Source organism: Enoplosus armatus, chromosome 7 (assembly GCF_043641665.1).
Source record: "Enoplosus armatus isolate fEnoArm2 chromosome 7, fEnoArm2.hap1, whole genome shotgun sequence".
In the NCBI taxonomy this organism is placed as follows: Eukaryota; Metazoa; Chordata; class Actinopteri; order Centrarchiformes; family Enoplosidae; genus Enoplosus; species Enoplosus armatus.
In genome coordinates, this window is record NC_092186.1 from 23,356,813 (window position 1) to 23,370,756 (window position 13,944).

At 43.6% G+C, this 13,944-nt stretch overlaps 1 protein-coding gene across 1 annotated transcript in view; it reads left to right on the forward strand.

The window, feature by feature from the left end:
- LOC139288177 (contactin-associated protein-like 4) overlaps positions 1 to 13,944 on the forward strand; it is an 82,502-nt gene that overhangs the window by 7,875 nt on the left and 60,683 nt on the right. The window contains exon 2 of the mRNA XM_070909443.1: positions 6,858 to 6,968. Coding sequence (XP_070765544.1) covers positions 6,858 to 6,968 — 111 coding nt within the window. The remainder of the gene's footprint in view (positions 1 to 6,857; positions 6,969 to 13,944) is intronic.

Genomic DNA, 13,944 nt, shown 5'->3' on the forward strand with positions numbered 1-13,944 from the left:
GGGGACAACAAAGTAATCAGGGAGGTTTTAAACATGTTATTATAACCAGAATGATGGCCAAAGCTCCAAAAAGAGCACCCAGGCTGTAAAAAATTGAATATTGAATTCACCTTTTTACAGCAAGCATTTATCAGTGAGGGCCATTACTTAGGATCTGAGAGTTGGCAAGGAGGCTCGTATGAATCAGGAGCATACGGATACAGTATTTCAATGTGAAACTCTGAACATAGAGGAAATGATGTCCTTTTATACAGCAGCTAGTGTCTACAAAAAGTAGTCACCCGCCTCGGAAGTTTTCATAATCTATTGTTTTACAGCATTTAATCAAAGTTTGCGTGATTATTCATTCAAAAATAGGCCAGCCAGTTTGTTTGAGGAGTCAGGGGGTTTCGAGTGATTTATAGATACAGCAGTGTTTGGTGGGTCCAGCCTATGGCGAGTCAGTATACACCAGGACACCTACACCATGAAGTCAAAGGAACACTTCAAGCACCTCATTGAAAAGGTGACTGAAAGGCACAAGTCATTGGATGGATACAATATGATCAAGTATGATTCTTGCTGGGTCCCCTGAACTTAACAAATTATTTTAACCCAAACCATGCTCTTTCCAAAACCCTAACCAAACTAAATTAAACTTAACCACAGCGGTGTCAGGTCATAAAATGGATTTGGAAATCCTACAATTCCTACAAAATGTATGTAGCTCAAGGTTTAAGTCACAAACTTCTTTTGTCTTTCAGAAAAGAAGCCAATGCTTTGCTTGATTATTCAAAAAAAAAAAATCTTTCAAAAAAATGTCAATTCTTCTCCACCCAGCAGGGGAAGCCACCCCTAAGTGCTTGAGGCAAAGGAGAGAGAACGAAGAGCATCATAATTTGTAGTTTCTTTTAACAAAGTGACTTAATGTCCTTTCAATGAGAATGTCTGCAAAGAAAAGTATGCCATTCGATTTCCTGTCCCTATTTTGAAATGCAAATATGATCCATTAATGAAATGCTCATCACATCTCCCCCTGGGCCCGTTAGTAGAAGTGATGTAACCTGCAGCAACCCTCCCAAATCTGCATAAGACCGACATATTTCACCGTGAGTGATTTCGGATCTTCCTCCTCGTTGCGTTCGTGTTTTTGTTGCCCGTCTCAGCACACTCAGCACGCGAGCTCATGTGGTGAGGACCCCAGATAAATGTTTTAATTGCTGCTTTGTTGCAGTGCAGTTTCCTTTTGATCATTTCATTTTGCTAATTAGGTCTGCCCCGCATGAGGCCACATATGAATGCAGTCAGCGCCCAAGAAATTACAGCATTGTTTTCATACCATTTCACAGAGGAAAAAGTAGGTAATTGTGTTGCAGAGAACAGTTTATCTACAAGTGTACTATAAATGCAGTGTGATTTTCTAACTCGGGGGGGGGGGGTGTTAGATGGTGAGAGTCAGCAGAATTACTGGCCTGCCTGATGAAGGGCTGGAAATGAGAAGCAAGTATTTCTCTCATTGTTAGCAGTCAGCTGGACGACACCTCACAGATAAAAAGTCACAAACTCACAAGTTCATTTGCTTATGATTTTTTTACATTTTTTTTTATCAGGCACAGCTGACTTGTTGCACAAATGGAACATAATTTGATCTGCAGAGGAAACTATAAACTCAGTAAATGTAAGAATGAATGTACGAATGAATTTGGTGCTCATCACCAAATATTGGTGATGGTGAACGTTGCACCTGCTAAACATCCCCAAGTCGTAAGTACGTGTAATAATTGGCCAGCGGGTGGTGTCAGAATGAAGGTCTCAAAAGGGTTTATCATGTTGTGAGCATAGAAGGGTGAAAAGAAGTTTATTTGTGTGAGAACGGCGTAAGCAGTAAAAGCGTCAACATGTCAAGCCACTCCGTTCTTCGCTACTACTCCGCATACTGTACTGAACGTGACAGCGTGTCCTTCCCTCTTGATTCTTTAGATACACGTGGAACTTGAGAGAACACTTGTTTGAGTGTAAGTGCCCTTTTAGTTTGAGTCTGTCTGTCGTCATCTCAAAAACCTCGGGAGCACAGGACAAACAGTAACCGTCTAAAAATCAACTCTTATTGTTTACAGCCGTTATTACGGAGGCAACTTGATACCAAGTCCTTCAGGGTAAGTTTGTGGGTTCAGGCAACACATGTTTGAGTTGGGATTTCATTGTTGGAGATGATTTATTTCAGTGCTACCTCCAAGTTTGAGGAGTTTCCTAGTGTTGGCGGAGGTCTGGGCTCTTGTGCACCTTTTAGTCCCCGGCGCTGTTTCTACAGTCAAAAGGGCCCCCCAGCGTATAAAGCAGATAAACCTTCGTCAACTGGCACCTCTTTGGGTGAAGGGTGAGAAGCTGTTTTCCACTCGGTGATGGCTGTTAGATCCCGCTAGAGAGAGAGAGAGATCACGCCGATCAGCGGGTCGACTGACCTGTCTGGGACACTTATACTGCTCTGAGCTCTTTTACCTTTACTTTGTTGACGTGATGGATGGCACTCATCAGTATTCAGCATCTCTGCATCTGTTGGCGTCTCTCTGGGCACTCAGTCATTTCACTAAAGTGGTAAACTGGATGATATACTGCAGATAGATGGACTCTCTCTCTTTTGTTTTTGGCATTTCTGCCTTATTGACAGTGATAGTGGGGAGAAAGGCTGGGGGGGGGGGGGGGTGACATGCAGCAAAGGGCCCGGGCCACTGCAGTATAGACTTGAGTACTCATACTTTTTTGCGTAACTTGTACTTGTTTGGAGTAGTTTTAATTCAACATACTTTTTACTCTTACTCGAGAATTTTAGAGTCGTTTTTAGAGAGTTTTACTTTTCATGCGCTTTTCAGGCAGGTGGTCAGCTGGTCCCAGGTCTGCTGGCGCTCTGTCATCCACGCCTTGGGACATCTATACTGGAATGATCAAAGTGGCATAGCAGACGTGCTCTATGATGTACAACATGCACATGATTTGCTGATTTCTTTGCCAAATCAACATTTATACTTAATGGTGTACTTAATAGGGAATCATATCACAAATAAAAGACTTGGGGAATAAGACAGTAGTGTGTGTTTTAGTAAATACTTTTGTCCTCTAACTCAACTAGTTATTCTGATGACTACTGTCTGTTTGTTTTTTTTCTTGCTCTCCTGTAAACTGTTCTCCCAAGCACAAAACACACCAGCTGCCTCACAGAGCGTCGTCATTTCACCCGCATCAACCGATGCTTCACGCAAACAGAAGAAGTGGTCTGACGCGCAGTGGCTGGGATGTGCCGATCCAGGAAGGGAATGCGATGAAATTGCCGCTTTTCTGAAGAGTTTCTGAAGAGTTTCTTCTGCAGTGCCCATTGGTGCTGGGGAGATAGCACAGTGACATCACTAGTTTTGTATTAAGTGGTCCACGAGCCAGGTTGAGGCCACTTGAGAGGTTATGAAACTGGAGCTGTTGGTCTTCCTCTACCAGATGCGGCTAGCTTTTTAGAAGAAAAAAGATCTCAACTTGGGACTGTGTTGAGAGCATGTGCATGTGCTGTACGTCCAAAAACACCCTTACACCCCCACCAGGCTAAGGCACGTTAGACAGGCTAAAAAAAAAAAAGGTTTAGGGTAGGCTTAAGGTAACATGTACAGGAGACGGTGACATATTAGGTTTCTGCTGCTGTAGATTTGGTCAGTGTGAATTGAATTGCTTGCTGCTGTCAGTCTAGCCTACTGTCAAGAATTCAGTAAAGAAACGGTGCATTCCTTGTAGCTCTGTGTTATAAGTGCCTTGTAGTTCCATGTATCTGTGTCTAACAAAGCCCAGGTCAGTGACTTGCAGTCTAGCAGCGTTTTACCTTTTTTTAATTTTTTTCTCTAAGCTTTATGTATTTGTGCTTTACCTTTTTCTCCCAGTCACCTTTTAAATGTCACAACTGCTCCGAGGAAAATCAGCCTCGCCTGTTCAAAGACCTCTGCTTCGTTTATTCAGCTTTTCTTGGCCAAGGCCGTGCTTTCTCGACACATTATCCACTGAGGTTTTACAGTGCTCATTTCACCTCTCTACACTAATTCAACTGTATTTTTTGCAGTCGGCGCTCCGCTATTACCCACAGCTTGCTGTGTGCCTCTGTCAGCTTCAGGCCTGGCTGGTTGGAGGTGAAGAAAAAGCAGCGCTATGAATGGTGTTAGGATCCACCAACATCTATACAGGTTGTTTTTCCTTTAGTCAGAAGTGGAGTGAAAAAAAACAAAAAAAAACACACCATAGCTTTGATGACCTTTGATAGATCCAAATAGAATGATAAAAGAAGCTTGAAATGAGAACCTTACTTTTGTCTGCCTCCGTCTGAAATGAAGGACCCATTGATAAGAATTTAAGTGGTATGGAATTTCCTTTTAAGGGATCATTTATTAAAACTAACGCAAACCTAACAATGATGATACAGGATGGACGTCGGCTGTTGGGAGGGAGAGACAGGAGTGAACACATGGGCCGGCTTTTATAGCCCAAGGGCCCTGCTCAGCTGACGAGCCACAACCCATGTTAGCCAACTGCCCACTGAGGAGGGGGGGGGGCTTAGCTAATGGTCAATAGACACTCGCATCCGTCAGTATTCTTCTATATTTCACAGAACCAGAAAATGTGCTCTTTAGCCTTTTTATTTAGGAGGATATCACCTACTTTTGACAGGCTTTCCTTCTTCCATTTTGTTGTGAAGGAGCACGGCCATCAGCCAACATGTTGTCAGCGTCACAACACGGTCCTTAAAACCAAAATCCAAACCAGCAGTGTCCTAACGTCAACTTTCTTACTTTGATCAAACTGTGCAGACATTTACTTGGAAAGGTGTTGCGCATCAGGGGTGAGCAGAGGAGGTTTTAGAGTGGTGATAGCAAGGGTTCAAAGGAGATTCTTGTGCACTGCGACACAAAGCCATGAGTTTCCACATATTCCTTTCTTTCTAAAAAGAAGATGCCGTAAATGACCCGAGCCTCAATGGAAATGCAAAGACAAACTCTGGAGTGCCTGCAGAGAGGAGAGGAGTTGGACCGGGCAGACTTAGGTGGATATGACAGGCTATTCAAAACTGTCAACAGCCCGTGGTTTATAGTCTGAGGAAATGGAAATCCCTCTGTGCTTGAAATGAAGTCCAATAATGTTGACAAAGTAATCTCAGCTGAAGCCTTGTTGTCAGGGTAGGGAGACGGGACCGGGCATTTCTGAACGGAGTGTGAATAATTTGAACGGGCTCTTTTCTCGGTGGTGGAAAACAACATCCATTAAAAAACACAGTGATCGTGGAAACGCGTGCTAATAACAACATTTGCTAATTTGTTCGTAATCAGGTATTCTGGGGAAACTGCTTCCCCATGGATAAATGACAAATTTAGTCACAGCTCCTGTGTCATAACTGCTTTTGTCAGCTGCAGAACAACAGCGCTCAAAGCTTCTTGCGAAAGCGCTTTTCAGCGGGGTAGATACTGGCTGACACAGAGATCTTCCACTGGACAGGTGGCAATCCAGTAAACAAGCTCTGTATTTTTTTTGCAGTTTTTCCATGTAAACTTCTGAGAAGTGGCCCTTAGTGCAATAACATGTAACAACACATGAGCAAAAGCATATAGCGGTTGATAATCAGAAGCCTGTGTGTGCGTTTCTGTGCTGTCTGCGTTTCACCGAAAGAAGAATGCGTTTAAAAGTTAGACAGAAAGAGAGAGAAACAGAATGCGACAGCAAAAAGAGACTTCATCCTCATGTGTTTGTACATTATCTCTGGTTGTGTCGTAGCATCGAACACTCAAGCGAAGTCGATGAAAGCACGTTTGAGTTACGTCTCAAATCTCAAGTCAAAGTCACGTCTACCATCTGATGATGATGATAACGATGTACCACAAATGTACACAATCAACAATACAAGGACAGCGCACATTATAACATTACACTACAATTACTGCTAATGGTGTATATATACTGCACTCATGGTTCCCAGCCAGGGGTCTGGGCCCTCACAAGAGGTCACAAGACAAATCGGAGGGATCGCAGGATATTTAAGAGGCTAGGAAAGCACATTTATCTTGTGAATTACGAGACAATTTTACCTCTATAACATATTCAGATAAAAGAAGGGGAATGGTGGATGAACTGGTCACAACCAGTGAACAAATGCAATCCGTGAGCAGGGTTCCGCAAGCGGACATTGCTTCATTTCACGAGCCAAAAAGGTTAGGAGCCACTGATCTACACTACTAGAAGATAATGAAGGAATGCGTTAGTGTTATCAGATTGTGGCAACACTGAAAGACACTTGTTCATTGGATAAATGAATAGCTGGTTTTGTTTTTTTTCCCTTTAAAACCTTATCAAGCAATATGTTGATATTATGCAACTCTGATTCCAGCGCCTCTCCGTAATAACTATAACACAGCGTAATGTGTACATACATCACAGTCATCCATAACCTCAAAATGAGCACTTTTATGACATTCTTAAGCAGATACTTACTGTTCATGGGTCAATAATTCCGAGTCGTTTTGTACTCGACTTAGAGCTCCAATTCTTATCCGTGACATTTATAAACATCAGAGTGTATGAGGCATGAAAAGGTCTCCACTGACTTCCTCCTCCCCCTGAAACCAAGTTGTCTTATTCATGTTCCTGCTCTGTGTGACCCATTATCTCCCCCAACCTACAATTATCTTTTCAGGGGCACTCAAGAGAGCCTCAAGTTTAACCTTTCAATTAGAAGAAAGCTTCCTTCCTGTCTTCAGTATAGTGAGATAACACTGTAAAACATTGGTCCATAGGTTCAATGAAACGATCCGTGACTCTAAACATCGACCCCTGTCTTTTTCTGCTTTGTGATTGGTCCACAGAGGTATGTGACGGCCCGCTGGTGACCAATCTGCCGCCGTCATCATTCAGGAGCTCCTCCCAGCTGACCAGCAGCCATGGGCCGGTCTTTGCTAAGGTCAACAGGAGAGAAGGTGAGGAATCATTCATTGCTATGTCCAACTTAAATGTTTTACCACTTGCAGTGACGGCACATTTCAGAACGGACTTATACCCTGGACATTGTCATGAATAATGGCTGAGCTGATCCAGACATTGCCTACAGTGCATGCAGGCTGACTTCACTTAGCGCAGGACTTTGTTTCAGTGTCTCATATTTAAAGCTACACATCTTGGCTCCCATTATCTCCCATTTCCCATTTCATTACTCTGTCCGAAAACCCTTTGACATTCACTCATCCATTCAATTGTGAAGGGAATTGTAAGGGAACTTTAAACTTTAAATGTTGCAAAAAAAGAAATGCAAATGAGTCGCTTTGGAGCGACTAAACCAGGCTTGTTCCAAAGTGTGGTTTTGCTTTGCTGTTGGCTTCCCGACTAGTAATAAGAGAGAGAGAGAGCTAGCGAGTGAACAAGAGAAACAAAACTTGATGTGAGTTTCATGGCAGTTACATACTAAATCATAGTTTAGAGATAAATGAACATAAAACACTATGTCTTCATAAGAAACAGATGTTCTGGAGCCTCCTTTATCACCCCTTGCATTCATTCATTACGTCCAACTCAAACATTCGAGTCACGCCACAGTAAACAGTAAACGAACATCGGGGCGACTGTGTTGTTTCCTTGTGTGTGAAAACTGCATTTCAAATGCTGGCATGTTTTGTTTTGTTTTGTTTTTTTTCAATCCATCATCGGTGTAATTTGCCTAATCTTCACGGTCCGTCAGACGCAGTGGAAACGCAAATGGGAATGTGCAAACAGGACTTTAAAGTTCAGTTCCTGAAACTATGTGGTGGAAAAAGGGCTTAATGTAAGAGGTTCCTGTTAGCTCAAGCTCCATGGGGGGGGGGGGGGGGGGGGGGCAGCTATCCATAAAAACTTTTGCCTTGTGCAGCTTTAAACTTCATGCACTCGGTCAGTTGCTGACATCAACTGTCAAGAAGCTCCTTCAGGCCTGTGAAATGTTGGGAACAGACTGAGGCTGCGAAAAAGCAATGTCCCTCGACTGGATCTCCCCCTTTCTACTGAGATGTGTTCTGTTCTGCTGGGCTGCAGTGGTGCATTTTCCCCTCTGTGCGGGAGGGAGTCTGTGCCTCTCCACAGGACGCAGAGCACAAAACATCAAAGGCAACCCTCAGCTGGATTCACAAAGTCTGAGAGAGCACCTCTGTGGTGGCCAGGGCTGGAGAGAGGGAGACAGGGATAAAGACAAAAATAGATAGATAGATAGATTGATGGATAGATATATTAAAAGGACAGCAGTTACTGCATTGGAATTATATTAGTCTAGTACATCAAAAACTCTCCACAGGGCCACCCCCTCTCAATAGGGGTATAAATCTGAGTTGTGATTCACCCACCACAATAAAAATTCAAGAGGGAGCTCTTTACTGGATGCTGATGTGGGGCTTTGTGAAAGGCTATCATGACTCGATTTGGAGCTTTTGGGAATGAACGGTTTGCAGATGTCTCCGTTTTCAGAGCTTGGTTGCTGACTGTGGCGCCAGAGCAGAGCATCATCAGGGAGTCTGGGATTTCTTTCTCTTTCATTCCTTCTATAATATGATGAGATAAGCCAGCAGAATGGTGTTTTCTTCAGTAACTTTCACGGAGAAGGCTGTACAGTTGTTTTTTTTTCTTCCTGTAAACACATTCCAACACTTTGCAGGAAATTAATATGAGAGAGAAATTGTCGCACGCGCTTCTTGGGTCTGTGGGCACAGGTGAAACATACAGCCAATCATACAGCTGGACCGGTTCCAGCAGCCTACTGCAGTGGTTCCCAAAGTGGGCGCCGTGGCACCCTGGGGCTGCCTTGAGGGCGAGGCAAGGGTTCCGCAAGATTTACCATATCATTGTTCATTTATTGTGCATTCTTAATAACGATTCACCACATTTAAAAACTGGCAACATTTGCGAGAATCAAGTTTTCAAACACACCAAAGCAGAACAGAACAGAAGCAAGAAATATAAAACTCTGCAGTCACAAAGGTAGTGACCATCAGACCGAAAGATTTGATGAAGTAAACAGAGCTCAAAGGCGCGCTGATACATCTCAGCCCTCAGCACAGTCTGAGACGACTGAATCGGACCAACAAAACCAAAATCAGACCCAACTCCACTGGGCTAACGGCTCAAAGGACAGATGTGAGCGGCTTGAGTGAGACATCCATCATTGTCTGGTAGTGCATTCACCGCGGTATTGCATGTTCCCACCATCATCATATGTGTGTGATCTGGCTCTCTCATCCGCGGCATTCATGAAAACAAGACGAGAGGCCGCCTGTGATTGGAGTCAGAGCTGCTCTCCCCTCCCACATCAGAGAGTGTTTGCAACAGCAGGCTCACGTGTCCCATTAAAATGCCTGCAACCTTGTTTTGTTTGTTTGCTTGTCCTTGTACACCTTAAATACGAGCTCACTTTAATGGCGAAGAAATGAAAGAAATACATTTAACGTATATGTTCATTGTATCCATTGTTCATTTTAAGTTACATGACATAACATTTATCTGAAAATCTGCAGAGTGCCTGTTGGCTTTTATTATTTTATTATTTTATTATAGTGATTGAGAACTGGCCTATATAATACAATATATATACACATATATGTATGCTGTATTGGGGGTTAGGTGGCTCAGGCAGCCATAAAACAATATTTTCTTTGAAGGGGTGCCGTCGTCTAAAAAAAAGTTTAGGATCCACTGGCCCGCGGCATATAGTATAAGCACATGACGTGTCTTTGTGCGAGTTCAGTCAGGCAGGTTCAGGACGGATCTTACATTTTCTTGGGAACCAGAAAATATCTTCAATATGTGTCAAATATGTATGTTGTCTGGAGGAACGACAGAAATAGCATCCTTTTGTTTTTGCGTCTTGTTTTTCTCAGCTTGTGAGCTCCTCGGGATTCTGCATCGGTATATGCACCAGGAGAAGCCGTCGCTAACTCCCTCTCACTGGCAGGGAAAAGCACAACTGGAGGGCATAGCCAGTTGAAGTGGCCTGTCCATCACAAAGTGGTTACAACAGACTCAAAAGAAAATCAGAGGCCAAGTGGCCAGCTGGGATGTAGAGGTTACAAAACTCCCACATGCCTGCTTGGCCCCTTTCGGCGGCCAGTTAGTGCCATCTTGGCTGGTCAGCCCATATGGGAGCTGGCATTGACAAAACCGTTCGCACGTGGTGGTTTAATCCCATCACTGTGCTGCCTCCACTTCCAGTGTCGTGCCCTACCACGGCTGTACTCTGAATGGGGCCAACAGCAACAGGAGGAAGCAGCAGCCCTGTGCTGGCATTTAGTCTTATTATTCCCAGGTGCATAACAACGTGCAAAGTGGACAATTAGCATGTCATTAAGTTGGGAAGAGGCCCGAGACAGGGGCCTTGACTCGGAGCGCGGCAGGGGTGCTCTAACAGACGGCCTCTGGTTTAGAGGTCAAGGAGGCACAGGCTCAAAGCTGATGGTCTCAGCAACAGACGTTTTTTTTTTTTTTTTTTGTTTTGTCTCCAGCAAGGGAACAGCATTGTCGCTGTAAACTACACTGCAGGAGAGGATTCAATTCAATTCAATTCAATTCAATTTTATTTATGACACTTTATAAATAGAGCAGGTCTAGACCGACTCTTTATAATGTTATTACAGAGACCCAACAGTTCCCTGCCTCCTGGACCCAAACTGGGAGCCGATTCCACAAGAGAGGAGTTTGACAGCTGAAAGCTTTGGCTCCTGTTCTGCTTTTGGAGACTCTAGGAACCACAAGCAACCCTGCATTCTGGGAGCGCAGTGCTCTAGTGGGGTAATAGGGGACTATGAGCTCTTTAAGATATGATGGTGCCTGACCAGTAAGATATTTGTAAGTCAGGGGAAGGATTTTAACTCTATTCTGGATTTTACAGGGAGTCAGTGCAGTGAGGCTTATACAGGAGAAAAATGATCTCTTTTCCTGGTTCCTGTCAGTACAGTACTGGAGAGTCCTCAGGGACTTATTGGGACAGCCTGATAATAAGGAATTGCAATAATCCAGCCAAGACATTCAAATGCATGGACTAATTTTTCTGCATCTGTTTGAGACAGGATCTTCCTGAGGAGTACGACTAGCCCAAGTTGAGCAGAGCAACTACTTAGTACAGTAAAAGCTCACACTCAGTCAAAAGCAGCTTCTAAGTAGAATAACGAAGGTGCTAATATTTACCCATGTTGTTTGCATTCTGATAATATAAGCGGATACATGAACACACTCAGTTGATGGTGCATACAATCTGGGCATAGTGTTGAGGAGGGTTCTTTTTTTAAATCAAGAAATTACTGATTGCTGGTGTTGCTTCTGCATCACATACATGTATGGCAGAAAAGAGCACTTTCAGTATATAATGTGGTACCATGCACTACTTGTTAGTCCTCCCCTATTCCTGGGCTTTAACTGTGCCATTCCTTAAAATACAAAAGAATGAGGCCAGTCGTGTTAAAAAATCTCCTGAACAGTGACAACCTGGTTTTCACACACAAAAAGGGCACGGCTTGTGCATACAGGTTAGTAGTTTAGCAACAATTGCTCTTTATACAAGCTGTTCAGTGCTACTGCGGGCCTTCATGGAAGCAGCATGGAGTCTGACGTGGTGGGTCTCAGACCGGGGGTCAGATGGGCCTGGTCTGGGTCAGCTGCTGTTTTCACTCTATGAATAAGCTGAATTAGGCTCCAAATGGGGGACTCACTGCGAATATTCACAGTGATGCTTGTTTTTATAAAGCCAGCCGGTCCTCACACTCTGGCTTGCCACGCTCCCCAGTGGCGGCTTGCTCTGTGCCAAAACACCTCCAAGTGTTGGTGGTGCGCCTCATGATCAAGGATCCAACTTTCAGTCAGTCAGCAAACTCACCATTTGACTCTGTTGCTGCCGTTATGGAGCAGAAGAAACTATCACTATCACCTCCACGCTTTCTTTTCGTCGTTTATTCCTGTATTTTCAGGCCACATCCTGGCCCGTCACTCTCGTGTCGCAGCCCTTGTCGAGTGCGGCCTGCCGTAATTGTAATTTCAACTCAGCCTCATGTGGGCTGTCAAGAAAATATTGAGATAACTTCATTCCATCTTATAGCCAAATGTTAATGACAGCATTTAACATTTATAGGCAAATGTTAATGGCAGTATTTAACATCTAAACGGTGTCTGTTTTTCAGTGGGCCATACTGATAATTGCACATTAGTACCACTGTAATTATGCTGAAACAGGCTTGGAACACTCCATCAATCCCCAGCAATCATTTTCTGGAATTGCTAATTTAGAATTGAAAAGGGGGTTTAGACATTAGCAGGGGGCTGTTGGTTGAAACTAACCATGTGGAGGGGACCGCAGAATGAGGTATTGATCTTCGGGTGATGTTTATGTGCCACCTCTGCCTCTCCAGGTGCCCATTTAATGCTGCTCTTAAAGACCTGGTTAAATTCCACAGCTCCTCCGCTCAAATCCTCTTAATCGGAGGTAGTCTCTCTCTCTCTCTAAAAATCTAATTATAAGGGTAAATATTGTCTGATACCATGACAAAATGCAGCTAAAAGCCTCTCGCCTTGGCTTTCTGTCTACATTGCTTCTACACCCCTCACTCAATTCACTAACAATAATAGCCAGAGTTGTAAATCCATGACAGCTCAGTACGCACGGTAACTGAGATTTTTATGCTGTGACCTATTTACTGCTGTTACTTAACCACCGGTCGCATTAATGACATATGTTCTGATAAACTTTATATATAGCACGTTTCAAACAAAAGAATGCAGCTTAAAAAGTGATTTTTAAGGGAAATGACAGCATCGGAGGTTAGTTCAGAAACAATTTATGTTAATGGTTTCCTCTTGCAGCAATGACCGAGGTTACTGTCCTTTCTGAGTAAATGGCAGGCGTATTGTGACCAAACCTTAAACCTGCAATAACTGCCTTTATTGGACACTTGGAGACAGGGAACACAAGTTGCGAACACAACTTTCACATATGATCACCTTTTAAGTTGATATGGCACACTTGTTACGGTAGTGTTGTAATTATTTACCCATCCTGCAGTTATGGAGCAACATTATCAGTCATTAGGAGTCGTGTTCCTGGCCACCTGGATAACACAAGCTCTATTTTTGGTCTCTACCGAATTCCTGAGGGCAATATCTGGCTCTTTAAGCTGCTCCACTATGTTCACCAGCAGATTCAGGTTTTTTACATTGTCACTGATGCTATAAATACAATGATTATAGCCGCTAATTGGGAGCTATCAGTGCAGTGTCTGCGGATCTTTTGTGTGACTTGCGTTGCTGATTAGTTCATATATTCTTTGAGCCAGTTATCCAAACTGTCACAGGCCCTTTTCTGTGTTTTCCCGGTCAACAAGTTAGTCCGTCTAAGTTTTGACCTGCGATTAAAAAGGTCAGGTCGATGCCTGACGCGTCTTACGAAAACACACTCTCGATATCTCTGCAAACGGCAAACTTCACGGACTTGTTGTCCTTTATAAATTCCATGGAAGTGTGAGTCCCATTACTTAGCAATCCTGTTACTCCATCTTCCACCCGCCTACCACATTTTGCTGAAATTCCCCAAGGCCAGCGTCTCCAGAGGCCGGTCCTAATTTTACTCTGCTGCAGTTGGCTAAGACCCCTAAACTGGTTTCATTGCCGTACCTGTTTTCAAGGTCTTTACAGCGGACTCACACACATATTCCTCTGGACTGCTATGTTAAGAACTGCTCCTTTTAGGACTTGTTTCCTATTTTGATTTGGCGCTTCCCATCTCTGAGAATGCTAATATGGCTGTTGCTCTGGTGCTGAGTCATTTTTTTGCATATTATCTCCCAGGTTGTCAGAAAAACACCTTAAACTCCAACTAAAATCCACTGCAACTTTATTGCTCTCCCACTCAAATCAGCTTAAAACCCTTTCAAATCCCCCCAAGCCTTTACAAATCTC